This window comes from Equus caballus, chromosome 4 (assembly GCF_041296265.1).
Source record: "Equus caballus isolate H_3958 breed thoroughbred chromosome 4, TB-T2T, whole genome shotgun sequence".
NCBI lineage: Eukaryota > Metazoa > Chordata > Mammalia > Perissodactyla > Equidae > Equus > Equus caballus.
Window position 1 is genome coordinate 98,942,683 of NC_091687.1, and position 14,072 is coordinate 98,956,754.

Genomic DNA, 14,072 nt, shown 5'->3' on the forward strand with positions numbered 1-14,072 from the left:
TTGGGAGTTGTTCGATTATGTATGGTATTTAAAATCATAAGACTGGTATAGATCACTAAGGAAGTGGATGTATATAGATAAAAGAAGTCCAAGACTAAAACTTGGGGAACTCTGATGTTAAGAGATTAGAGAGATCTGGTGAAATCAGTAAAAGAAACTGAAAAGAAGCAGCCAGTGAGGTAGACAAAAGACCATAATGTCTTGGAGGCCAAGTAAAGAAACTGTTTCCAGGAAGAGGGAATGAATAACTTTGTCAAATGATGCTGATAATGTCAAGTAAAATGTGAGCTGAGAACTGACCTTTGGATTTAGAAATATATAGGTCATTGGTGACTTTAGAAAGAGCAGTTTAGAGGGAAAGCTTTGCAAAAGCCAGATGTCAGTTGGGTCAAGAGTTTGGGATGGAGAGGATTTGGAGAAAGTGAGAATAGACTAGCTTTTCAAGGAGTTTGCTGTAAACTAAAGGAGAGAAATAGCAGGAGAGGGCAGGGGACATGAGATCTAGAGAGAGAAATAACAGCATGGTTGTATGTGGTTGGGAATGATCCAGGAGTGAGAGAGAGAGAAAGTTGCTTCAGAGGTTTTCTTAAATAGAAGAGAGGACTGAGATCTAGTGAATAGGTTGGAGGCCTGGCTTTAGATGGAAGCTATTAAAACCCACACAGAATTCATCAGGAAAGCCTATGTTGAAAGCAAAGTCATTCGTTAATAATCTCACCAGCAAGAGAAAACTTTGTTAAGAACAGAACATCAACAGTGTGCACAGAAGGGAAGTTACGGAAGTTTGTTTTTTTGTTTTTGGTGAGGAATACTTGCCCTGAGCTAACATCTGTTGCCAATCTTCCTTTTTTTTTCTTTCTGTTTGAGGAAGATTAGCCCTGAGCTAACATTTGTGCCAATCTTCCTCTACTTTATATGTGGGATGCCTCCACAGCATGGCAGATGCGTGGAGTAGGTCTGTGCCAGGGATCTGAACCTCTGAACCCTGGGGGCCAAAGCAGAGTGTGGAAATTTAGCTACTCAGCCACGGGGCTGGCCCCTATAGAAGAATTTTTAAAGGGCTAGATTTTAGGATTATATTGGTGATATTTTCTGGGTGAGATTTTAAAAATGGGCAATGAGTAGGGATTAGGTTAAATGGAAGTGTGACAGTCACTTTATAATTGGCTTGGGAGCACGGAATGTTGCTTTCAGTGTTTCTTTTTCCATCTGAATTCTGAAACTTCTGTGGTCTTCTCTTTTCAGAGTAGGTTATGGTTTGTTCTCGCTTGTTTTGCAGAATTGAGAATTTTCTGACGGGTAGGATTGCAAATTTGATTTTCATTTCTCAGGCTTCATTTTGGTCATCCTCTGGCTGCGGCTACAGGATTGACAATTTTGATGGGTGATCAGTTCAAATCAACACTGCTGTTTAAGTTGTCTTTTATCATATTAATTGTCATTTTGATTTAAACAAGTGGTATTCTTTCTTGTTGCCTTTACTGAACAATTGTTCATTGGATCATTTGATGAAACAGCAGCTTCTGGGCAGCGTTGAAGATAGATATCATGCATTTGAACACAGCACAGTTTGTAATCCACTTCAAAACTTGGAGCAAAGCAAGCCTAAATTAAAACAAGAGAGCAGACCTCATTCCCAAATCAGAAAAGCCCACAGAATGAGATATGGGTATGTTAGCCAAATCACCTAAACTTTTGATTTCTTTGTTTGTTTAATATTTCTTACAGTTTAAGATCCCAAAATGGTATGTAGAGATATAAGTTCAAATTCTTTCTTAAGATGCCACATGTTCTGCCTTGAGAGACATACTTATGTAACACTGTTTTAATTAACAAACTGTAAAATATGTTTTCTTATTTGGTAGGACAGGGCAAGCCACCCCACTACTCATTATTCTTCATTACTAAGTTTTTTGTAATGTTATGATGCTAAACTTTCCTATCCAGCAACATGGTATTTGTTTCAAATGTGTTATAAAAGGAAATGATTTAAGTCTTCTCTTATGCCTTTCAAGAAAATTTTGTGCTTTTCTTCAGAGAGGCAGAGCACAATGTGTATGTGTTTATAGTTTTGGTTAATGTTGTCATTAAAATATTTTCCCTTGTATTGTCTTATTTTTAAATAGCTTTATTGGGGTATAATGAGTCTTAGTTTGGACTGCTATGACAAATTACCATTGACTAGGTGCCTTAAAAAACAAACATTTCTCATAGTTCTGGAGTCTGGGACAGCCAACATCTGGTGTCTGGTGAAATCCCATTTCTTGGTTTTCAGATGGCTGTTTTCTCCTTGTCTCCTCACATGGCCGAAAGAGTGCTAGAGAGCTGTGCAGGGTCTCTTTTATAAGGGTACTAACCTCATTCATGCGGGTTTCACCCTCATGACCTAATGACCTCACAGATGCCCCACCTCCTAATACCCTTACATTGGTGATGTGTGTCGGTTTCAGCCTATTGATAGTGATGCTATCGGCTAGGAATCTGGGGGCACTCATCTGGGCCCATACTACTTGTGGCAGCGCTCACAGACATTTCTTCTGACCGGAGCCAATGTTGTGGTTGGATCAGTCCTTGTGGTTCTTATTATAATTGCAAAATATAACTCAGCAGCAACCATCAGGGAACTTTGAAAAAACAAGGTTTATTACTCACAGGTTCTGGAGGGTGTGCTCAAGGGCTTCACAGCGAGGTCTCATGTAGAGACAGAGGGAGAGAGAGATTATACCTGGTGTCCTGCCTTTATTAGGGCCAAGGAGGTGACTAGGGTTTTGGGGGTTTATTGGAAAATTTAAAACATAAGAGTGGGAATTAAAGCCCAGGGAGGGAAAAGTAGGGTCACTCAAGAGGTCAGTTATCTAGGTCACTCAGGGCTTTCTAAAAAGGGAACTTCATGGATGGGGTGGCCTGGCTCTTTATCTAGTTGTGTAGCTGGTAATATGTTTGTTCAAGATGTATGCCTCAGCAATCAAAAGTTTAATGTCAGGCATTTACATTGCAATCAAAAAAGCCAATTGTCAGGTATGCTACAATTGGGGCTTAGGATTTCAACGTATGAATTTTTGGAGGATGTAAACGTTAGTCCAGAACAAATTAATATACAAATAACTATACATGTATAATGTATGCAATTTGATGAGATTGGGCATATGCGGACACCTGTGATATCGTCACCACAATTAAGGTAATAGACATAGCAACACCTCTCAAAGTTTTCTTGTGTCCCTTTGGTTTTGCTTTTATTTTTTTCTTTGGTGGTAAGAACAGTTAACATAAGATATACCCTCTTAACAAATTTTAAAGTGCACAGTACCATATTGTTAACTATGGGCACTTGGTCATACAGCAGATCTCTAGAACTTACTCATCTAGTGCAACTGAAACTTTATACCCATTGAACAAACACTCCCTATTCCCCCCACACCCAGCCTCTGGCAATCACTATTATATTCTCTGCTTCTATGAGTTTGACTACTTTAGATATCTCATATAAGGGGGATCATGCAGTATTTGTTCTTCTGTGACTGGCTTATTTCACTTAGCATAACGTCCTCCGGGTTCATTCATGTTGTTGCAAATGGCAGGATCTCCTCCTTTTTTTTAAGGCTGAATAATTTTCCTTTGTATGTATGTGCCGTATTTAACCAGTAAAATCTATTGGGATTTCCAATCAAGAGAGTTGGCAACTATATCTTATGCAAAATTATTGATATGTTTCATGTTTTCATGCTTTTTCTTGTCATTTCTATTTCATTGGCTAGAATTTTTAGGGCAGCATTATTTATAAAGATAATAAAAACCACCCTTATGTCTTATGTCTAATGTTTCACAGTTGGGATGAATACAACCAGAAAGTGATGTAACTGGTAATTAACACCCTGTATGAGTCTAAAGCCTATACTCTCTCCTTTTTACTATAATAGCTTGCTGTTATGGAACAGAAATAATAGAACTATTTCATTTATTTATTTTTCGTTAAAATGATCCTAATCCTTTTTGAGACAGGCACCAATAAAACTTTTCCTTTCAATTCAAGCATATCTATTTTCTTGTTGTTAATTACAAAATAAATACTTAATAGTGAGTTTAAATTTTGTGACACTTCCTTCAAGGAGAGAACACAGTACAACCTTGGATGTAGGAGCCAGGAATGGAGGCAGGAACGGGGGGAAAGAGATCTGTGAGATGCAGCTTGACACTTAGGCAAGTGGCACCCACAGCCAGATAAACTATGGGGTTGGTGATTCAGCCCCAGAACTCATGCTATTGGTCACTGTGCCCGGAGAGCACCACTCTAATTAATGGGGTTAAAAAAGTTGGAAGAAAAAAACAACATAGAGGAGTTGATTGGATACTGATTGATATGATTTGTCTTTGCTTAAGTCATAGGCACTGGGAGAAGAGGAGATACTTTGCCTGGAATGTTGTTGCCTTTGCATCCAAGACTTGAAGACTTGACTTCAGCTCAAGACATTTTTTTTCAAATGTATCTAACTTTAAGTTTAGGTCTTGACCAGGTTGCCAACTTAAAAGGAGACAGGGTGTTGGCCTTTTCTTTACATTTCCCCTGACATCCTTTTTACACAGATTTGCATTTCATGGGGTCAGGAAGCAATGCCATGTGCAGGAGCTGGAGAGTCATGCACCACATAACAAAGTTTCAGTTAATGATAGACCACATATACAGCAGTGGTCCCATAAGATTGGTACCATATAGCCTAGGTGTGTAGTAGGCTATACCATCTAGGTTTGTATAGCTACCATAGAGGAGGAAGAAATTTTCCTCTGCCTTTTTAGGTTCTTCTGGCTGGGTCTAAGAATTAAATTGACATGATATACATTAACAGGGGAAAAACAAACAACAGTTTAATAACATGTATACATGGGAAAAACCCAGGAAAACTGAGTAACTTGCCAAAATGGCCGAAGCCCTCACCTTAAATATTATCCTCAGCTAAACACAAAATATGTTGGGGATGGGGAGAGTCAGGGACTTCAAAGGGAAGGAAAGCAATTCACAGGTAGGTGAAAAGGAGAAAACGTTTAGAAAACAAGTGTTTGTCTGGCTACAGGGAAACAGAACACAGAGGGGAACCCAACAAACAGGCTTTTCTAGGTTCCTCCCTGTCTACCACCTAATTGATGTTATGCTAAGATGATGGCTCGCTTCCTGAGACAGGTTTTTTTGTCTGAATTCTTTTAGGCAGTTAAGGGAGAGATAATAAGAAAACCTGAGTCTTTTGTTTTTTAAAAATAATCAGCCTAAAATAATCCTCATGTTAAACAGACACATTTTGTGGTGGCAAATTTTATTCCCCTTCAGTATACTCTATGATGTTCGCACAATGACAGAATTGCCTAATGACATATTTCTCGGAACATATCCCCATGGTTGTGATGCATGACTGTACTTAGAATATTTTGGGAATGGGATGGGGTGGATGGAAGGTCTCAAGGAGGCTTGGATACCATTCTAATGAGTTTAGAATTTATTCTCAGGGCAATTGGGAACTATTGAAGGTTTTTACATCCCATATAAAAAGCAGTTCCTTTAGGGAATATGGATTTAAAAGTTGTATTAGTTTTCTAAGGCTGCTGTAACAAATTACCATAAGCACCTTAAATCAAGACAAGGTTATTATTTTCGTGTACTGTAGGTCAGAAATTTGACAGATTTCAGTGGGCTAAAATCAAGGTGTTTTCCAGGTTGTATTCCTTTTTGGGGAGAATCCATTTCCTTGCTCATTGTGGTTGTTGGCAGAATTCAATTCCTTGGGCGTGTAGGACTGAAGTCCCCATTTTCTTGCTAGTTGGTAGCTGAGGATCATTCCTAGTTTCTAGAGTCTTCACGCATTCCTTGCCTTGTAGCCTCCTTCTTTCATCTTCAAAGCCTGCAGCGCCAGGTCAGGTCCTTCTCATGCTTTGAATCTCTGCTGCCTCTTCTGTTGTCACATCTCTCAGGCCAAATATTCTGCCTTCCTCTTCTACTTTTAAGGTACCATGTGATTACATTGGTTCCACCCAGATAATCCAGGATAACCTCCCCATCTCAAGGTCCATAAATAATCGCATCTGCAAAGTTGAATTTCCATGTAAAGTAATATATTCACGGGTTCTGAGGATTAGAGTGTGGACATTTTTGGGGGGCCATTATTCTGCCTAACACAGAAGTCACTAAAGTATAGACTGTATTTTAAACCTTGGGAATAGAAAATATTGCCCAAGGATAGTGTGTGGTTGTTTCCTGAATCTTCATCTACTCAGAGATTACTCTACCCATCCTTGTCTTATATGCCCCCATCTCTTGGCTATCCAGAATTCCTCTATCACTTCCTGATGTGGAACATCTGGAGAGATGTTTTACCAAGTTCTCAACCAGAGAACTGATACTTGCTGTCTCCACTTTGCTAATCCCATGATCTGTGGCTAAATCTAATTTCTGCTCTTCCTTCACCTCCTCTCTGCCATCTCTACCTCTTGAGCTCTGCTGCTGCCCTGAGATTGTGCACTCCTTGGATCTGGATGACTTCTTCACCTTGCTCTGGAGCTGCCAGACCTCCCTTTGGACTCGATTTATGGTGATTGACCCTTTCCCAAAGTTCTGTTTTTGAATTCCTACCCATCCACTAGCTCTCTCCCTGTAGCATGCTGCATTCAGTGCAGCAGTGAGATGAAGTATGACCATTCTTAGGAGAGCTTATTCCAATACCCAAGGTCTTAGCCGCAAGTGAGGGCTACAAGCCCTTTGAATGATAAGAGAGCTAGCAGGAAAATAGAACCCAACATATGTTGGGGTGCCATGGACTCCCCTTTAATTTTGAGGCTAAGAGCATAGGATTGAGAATCTGACATTTTGGTGTTCCATTCCAGGCTCTGATATCTATCAGTCACAGATAATGTTAAATAACGTCTTTTAGTCTCACTTTTCTCATTTACAAAAGTGGAGATAAAAGATAACCTCAAAGGTTTGTTATGAGCATTAACTGAGACAATAGATATAAGCCAGTACAGTTTAGTAAGTGCTCACTTCATGTATTGTTCTTGGTTCTTCTCATCACTATGATCCGTGGGCAAAGGCACAAACAGGAAAACAGAGGCCATTGGTGTGAAGCACCCAAATATTTCTATTCGGACATTTTATTTTGAGTTCGGGGAAAGTAATGGCCTGTAGAGTTGATGGTGGAGCCAGTGGGACTCAGAGGGAGTAGTGGGGTCTCATTTGTCTTTAGTGACGCTTTCAATCCAGTGTATGTATTTGTGAACATTCGTGTAGATGCCGACATCGCCTCCCATGAAATGTCCGACCTCAATCCCCTGGAGCTTGTTTTTGCAGATGACAGTAGCGACAGCTACCTCCTACCAGAGATTGTGCAGAAAGAAGGAGAGAGAAAGAGATATGATTAGATCTTCTCACAGGAGCCCTCTAGTCCCTAACTTGAATGAGCCCTGCCTAGAGGTAGCCTGCTGGGTCACGAAAAGAGCACTGGATCATGAGACAGGAAGCTTGAGTCACTGATTTAGGTTTCCTGTGACTAGCCTTGTGTGATTTTGAGAAAGTCAGAGAAAACTTCTATAGAACTCACATGTAAAATGAGTCAAACCTCCTTTATTTGAGCTAGTGAAGCCAGTTTCAATTTGTGAAATATTTGAATTATTTTTTTAAAGCAATGCCCATTTTCACTTGCAGCTATGAGAATAACAACCTAGAAAAGTGTTGTTAACTACAGGTACTGCATGATACCCTTTAACGAATAAAGACATCCAAGGAGAGCCCATTACTGAAGAAACAATGGGGCCTTTGCTGCAGCCTTAACAAATTCTCAAAAAATTATGAGGGGATAAGGGATTTCAAATTTTTTAAAATATCATGATTAAATAGTTAACTAGACACATACAAGTAAATGAAAGCTGAATATAGAGAAAAGATTACCCCAAAAATTCGGCTGAACACTTTCGCAAATTTAACACATAAGGAGTTTCTGTGGCTTTTTCCTTGTTCGGTTTTCTGGCACTCTTTATCAGACATCACAGGGGCCTCCAGGTTCTGCCTTAAATCAGGGTGTCGGCCTGAGAGAAGACAGGGATAAAAGAAACCTTCCTGTTCACCATTGTTATTCAGCCCTTCCAATTACCACCCTCTATTTCAACTGGTGTTTTGTGTGTGTGTCTGAAGAAAATAAGGAATGCGAAAAAGGAAAGAATGATCTTGTGCACAGTTATGAGAGTTAATCCCAAGGATTTTGAAATAGGTTTTATGTCTCTTTAAAAAGCAGAGTTTTCTTTCTACTCTGTGTCCAGTCTTGGAGGAATAAGAGCTGACCTGACTCAAGCTCTCAGTGGTGTCCTCTACAAGTAAAATGAGCCTGTATGGGAGGGAGGAACATAGCCTCTTTAATGGGAATTGTGCCTCTGACAATCAGGAACAGTGTGGCCTCTGTACAGGGTCAGATGGCCTGGTGGCTCCAGCTGCTGAAGCCCTGAAGAGGCTGTGGGGCATTAGATGCTCTGGGAAAGGAGGGGCTTTGGACTTCTGGGAGGGTCTCTTTTTGCTAGACCAGTCGTGTAGTGTCTCCCTTTGGTCTCCACCTATTCTCCTCTCCTCTCTTCTCAGCTATGCAGACCTGTGTGATCCTTTTCAGGGGTTACTGATTTGCTGTGGGAGGTGTACTCACCACTGTTGTCATGGCTCCAGTCCAAACCTGAAAGCAGACAGACAGTGCCTGGCCAGACGTTGCTGGTGGCGAGGGGAAGGGGCTGGACTTTGGTGTTGAGGACAGCAGGCTTAGCAAGCTTGATGAGCATGAGGTCATCCTGGGGGGAGCTATGGCTGTAGTTCCAATAACGGATAATCTGGACAGGGTTAATTGCCTGCTCTGTCCCATCTCTGATTCTGATCTTGAAATTTCCCAGCATCACTTTCAGATTTCTGGAGAGAGAGGGGGTTAGAAGTAATCACTGTCATCCTCCTCCTCCTCCTCATCATCATTATCATCATCAAAGCTGATATTGAATGTTACAGTGTGCCAGGTACTATGTCAAATGCTTTATCTGGATTCTAGATGACCTCATTTACAGCTCACAACATATCTTTGAGGTGGGTTCTATTTTTAATCTCCATTTTACAGATGAAATAATGGAAGCACATAAGAGTAATTTGCCCTTGGTCACACAGTGAGTGGTGGAGCCTTTAGCCACGTGTTTTCATGTTGTGTCCTTAATGTAGTGGAGAGGAAAATTATGCATGGTATAGAAATATTATTTTCCATCCTCTCCAGCTCCAACCTATCTAATTGGACATTTTTATTCTGGTAGAAGTAAGAGAAAGGGATGAGCTGAGTATTGGATATCTCCTGTTTGCTTCATTAGATCCACTGACAATCCTGCTTCATCCTGCTCTGCACCTTTGTGAGGTGATGTATGTGGATTAAATCAATAGGCTCTCTTGTCCTCTGGCTTCTGATTGGGTTTTGGCCAATAGGAAGCACAAGAAAGTAATTGGAGGGAGAGGAGTGAGGTTGGGCATTTATCCTCCCAGCTCCTTTCCTGCAGGGTTGCCACAGATTGACTGTTGGCTGTGTCTCCTGAGCAAAAGTTACAACTCTTATCAGGCAGTCTCTCCATACAGTGCTTTTTCTCTCTCTGTCTCCTCCCTGCCCTCCACCCCCACCTTGTTACCCTTTTCTCCACTTGCTCCTTTAGATCCAGGGGTAGTAACTGCACCTCTCTAGAACTAACCCTGGGGGTACTGAACTATTCTTTGTGCTTTCTCTATAACTTATCCATACCTTTGTCATTAGTTCTTTTTAAAAATTCTCAATTTTTCCAATTTGAGTCCACCATCAGTTACCTGCTGTTCTCTTATCTGATAAAATGTATTCATATTGCCAGTAAAAAACTTGGAAAAACTGATGGGAGACTGAAGAGGCGTAGTATATAGAGCAGGGCTCCTCAAAAGTGGACTATTGACATTTTGGGTTGCATAATGCTTTGTTGTGGGAACTGTCCTGTGTATGGTAGGATGTTTAGCAGCATCCTTGCCCTGACCTCTACCCACTAGATAGATGTTAATAGCACAGCCTCCTCCCCACCCCCCATTATGACAACCAAAAATATCTTCAGATGTTGCCTGAAAGGCAAATGTTTCCTCTGTTTGAAGACTACTGATGTAGAGTGATTAGGAGGTCTTTTGGAGGGTGGGAATGCTCAATACTCACGGTAAGTAGCAGTGAGCTGGGGCCAACACCCAGTTGTTTTTGATAAGGACACCTACACAGGGGTTGAAGTGAGACTTGAGGTATACCAAATAGGGAGCATGGTCTTCTTTCTGCGCAGATGACTGAGCAGAGAAAAATATCCCTGAGAAAATAATTAATATACTTAATATATAAGACATTCTTAGAACAGATAAGACAATCAACAATTTCCTAGTTGAAAAGGAATATGGATAATTTTAAAGAAATAATCTATTGGCCAGAAAATTTGAAAATGTTTGACATTTTTTTCAAATAAAAATGTAAATTAAAATGACATATCATTTTATCTATTTATAATAATTTTTTGTTTAATGTTGATAATCAATTTAAGAAAGTACCATGAGAGAGACTCTCATTCACTGCTTGTAGGAATGTGAATTGATTCTGTCTTCTTTAAAAGCAGTTTAGAAATAAGTGTAAAGAATTGTAAATGATTCGTCACCTGTGACCTAGCAATTCTAACTCCAAGAATTCATTCTAAATAAATAACCAGATCTGGATAAAGATTATGAGTAAGTGTGATCATTTTAGCATTATTTATAATAGCTAAACATTGGAAACATAAATGGCCAATACAATAATGTTGGACTTTGAAATAAAATAGTACATGAACAAATGGAACATTATACATATTAAAATTGTATTATAAAGAATATTAAACAGCAATAGAAATACTGATAACCTTTCTTTAAGTTAAAAATAATAGTAAAAATGTACGTTTAATCTAGTAATCCAATTATCTAAAAACAAGTAAACAAACGAAAAATAAACCACTTAAATGCAAAAAAATAAATAAATCCTGTGAGTAAATTCAACAAAGTGTTAGCTGAAAGGTGGGATTATGCATGGTGTTTATTTTTTTCTACTTTTTAATATTTCCAAATTTTCTAATATGAACATGCAATGTTTTTCATAAATGAATTACTGAAAAAAACTAGAGGAGAAAGGGGAGGAAGGCTGATTCTAGTATCAGAAATAAAGTACTGTTCTTGTTTTGGCTGTCCTCAGTACTTCTCTTGATCCTCCCCAAGCCTAGGCCTGTACCTCACCACACCCTTCTCTGTGTGATCACACAGTTAGAAATCCCAAGGGAAAAAGGATGGAGTATTAATAAGAGACACTGAGCTCTTGTTCTAAGTGCTTTACATGGATTTATTTAATCTTTACAATGACTCAATATTGCAGACAGTAATATCCCCATTTTGACTGTAGAAACTGAAGCACAGATGAATTAACTTGTACAAGCTCATATGGCTAATTTATGATGCAACCTAGGCAGTCAGGGAGTAGGGGGATATGCCTCACCGGCAAATTCGGCCGTCAGAAGAACTTCATGGAAGTCAGGGAGTGCAGGAGATAGGGCCCTTGCATTTGATCTTTTGTTCATACCTTCTCCATTCCCTGCCTTCTGAGTTTCTAAGCTTTTGAAAATGGGGGCATGTCAGACATCAGAATGAGCTCTCTATCTTTGTGACTATGGGGACTTGCCCAGTGGGTGATGAGGCCCCATTTTGGAATAACTCACTGTTGAGCATTCTCCAAGGCAGGTTCATGCCATAACACACCCATAGCTTAGCACTGAAAGGGGGGGCTCAGCCTCTCCTGAGGGCCTTTGAATGGAGTCTAAGAGGAAAGACCCCTAGTTGTCATTGTAACTGTTTTTCTTGACTCTTCTTTTGCACTCTCTGCACATCCCATGTCTATCTTACACCATCCTACATTAACCCATGCCTTATAGGACAGTAGGTGGTCATGGATACATACCAACAATGACACTTAAATAGATGATAAATTTCATAGCAGTCCAGATCTTTCCCTGTGAGATGTAGAAGATCAGCAGAGAGTAGAACTTGAAGCCCAGTCTTCTCCTCAGGAACACCTGGTAGAATCAGTGGATATGGTTAGGTATGGGGGCACACAATGGGATTGGACAGCAGCTCTGGGCATAAATGGGGGGAGAAAGTGGGCTCTGGATAGACGGATGGAGGCTCTTCTACTACAGGGAAGGTGGGGGATTCTGCCTCTATTAGGATCTTTCAGGGAAAGAAGAAGAAGCCCAGTTCCTTAGACTTCTGGATCCAGGTCCCTCTATCTGCTGTCTCTAAAAGCCCATCTCCCTAAAAGTGGTTCAGCTGTTTGTGGAAAATGGAGCTCTAGGCTCAGAACTTATCTTCCCCATGGAGTTTCTGAGGCCAGGGCTGTGGGGGACAGGATTCACTACCTTAGCTCAAGAAGACAGTGTCCCCATGTTTGCTCTGAGCCCCCTACTATATGCTTTCCCTCCGCCCCTCCCATCTTTGTTACACCAGCTTCATCTTTCCCTTTAATCACTATTTCATCACTCAGTCATCATCACCAAGTTGGTCTGGTTGTCCTGATCACCATCTTTGAGCTAAGGAAACGTGGAGATGAAAAGCATTCAGAGAACAGTTATTTTGACAGTTGGGGAATGGTTTACACTCTAGATTACATTAGATCTAGCATCTACTGTATGCTGGTGACAATTCAGAAGGCAAGACCTTTAAGTGCTTTTTACCTGATGAAAAGATTTCTCAGCCAATAATAAACTGCTATGGTTGGTCATCCTTGGATAATTGTAGAAAAAGAGCAGTTAACTCTGTAGGGGAGGAAGAAATATTCCTCTACCCTCCAGGGTCTTCTGACTGGTCTAAGAATTAAATTGACATGAGACAGAATAACAGGAGAAAATCAAACAAATTTAATAACACGTATACATGGGAGAAACCCAGGAAAACTGAGTAACTCACCAAAATGGCTGATGCCACCACCTTAAATATCATCTTCAGCTAAAGACAAAGGAAGGTATTGGGGGTAGTGCTTTGGGATTTCAAAGGGGATGAAGGCAATTCACATGGAGATGGAAAAGCAAGTGTTTGGTAAACAAATCTTTGCCGTGTCTTGCAAAGATAATGAGAGCTAGAGAGGACTTTGATCCAAGAGGCCTTGCTAGGTTCCTCCCTGTCTACCGAACCTAGTTCATATTATACTATAGATGTCTTATGGTATTAGCTCCTTCCTGAAACAGGCCTTCTATCTTAAATTCTTTTAGGCAGTTAGGGGGAAGGTCAAAGTTTCTTCCTGAGTCTTTTGTTCTTAAAAATAATCAAGCCGAAGAGATACATTTTGGGATAGCAAATTCTGTTCCCCCACAACTCTAAAAGCTAACATCGGAGGTGGGCTCCATGGCTGAGTGGTTAAGTTCGTGCGCTCCGCTGTGGTGGCCCAGGGTTTGGATCCTGGGCATGGACATGGCACCGCTAGTCAGGATACATTGAGGTGGCGTCCCGCATCCCACAACTGGAAGGACCCGCAACTAAGATATACAACTGTGTACGGGGGGGTTTGGGGAGATAAAGCAGAAAAAAAAATAAAAGCTAACATTCGTTGGGCATTTACTGAATCCCAGGCACTGAATTAAATTCCTTACAGACCTTGTTAGAGGTAACGTTATATCAGGTTAGTTTGAGGTGTAAAATTAATTACACTTTGTATCACTCTAACCTTTTAAATTTTCTTAGGCCCATAATCTCATTCCAATCTAACAACCCTGAAAAGAGGAAACAGGCTAGTATAATTTTTTCTTTTTTCTGATCTGTAGGTGGCAGAATTGAAACAGAGATAATTTAAGTGATTTTCTCAAAATTGCACATGATTGCAATCTAGGTCTTATTGTGGATACGCATACCTTTTAAACCACGTCCTGCAGGCTTCAGCTAATCAACCAGCACTCATGGATCTTGGGAAACTATGCATTCTCACACACAAATTTCCTCAAGTATGAAGTGAAAAACAGATATGGCA

The 14,072-nt window shown here is 40.3% G+C and overlaps 2 protein-coding genes across 2 annotated transcripts in view; one reads left to right on the forward strand and one right to left on the reverse strand.

The window, feature by feature from the left end:
• SSBP1 (single stranded DNA binding protein 1) overlaps positions 1-10,756 on the forward strand; it is a 55,374-nt gene extending 44,618 nt beyond the window's left edge. The window contains exon 8 of the mRNA XM_070266026.1: positions 4,381-10,756. The gene's annotated coding sequence lies outside the window, so the exon portion shown is untranslated. The remainder of the gene's footprint in view (positions 1-4,380) is intronic.
• Positions 7,098-12,564, reverse strand: PRSS37 (serine protease 37). The gene is made up of 6 exons (XM_001497788.7): positions 12,472-12,564; positions 12,015-12,129; positions 10,212-10,353; positions 8,670-8,923; positions 7,928-8,064; positions 7,098-7,353 (listed from the first exon to the last, which is right to left on the reverse strand). The coding sequence occupies exons 2-6, from the start codon at positions 12,046-12,048 to the stop codon at positions 7,213-7,215; spliced, it is 708 nt and encodes a 235-aa protein (XP_001497838.3). The 5' UTR covers positions 12,049-12,129; positions 12,472-12,564; the 3' UTR covers positions 7,098-7,212.
• Positions 12,565-14,072: the final 1,508 nt, after the last annotated feature.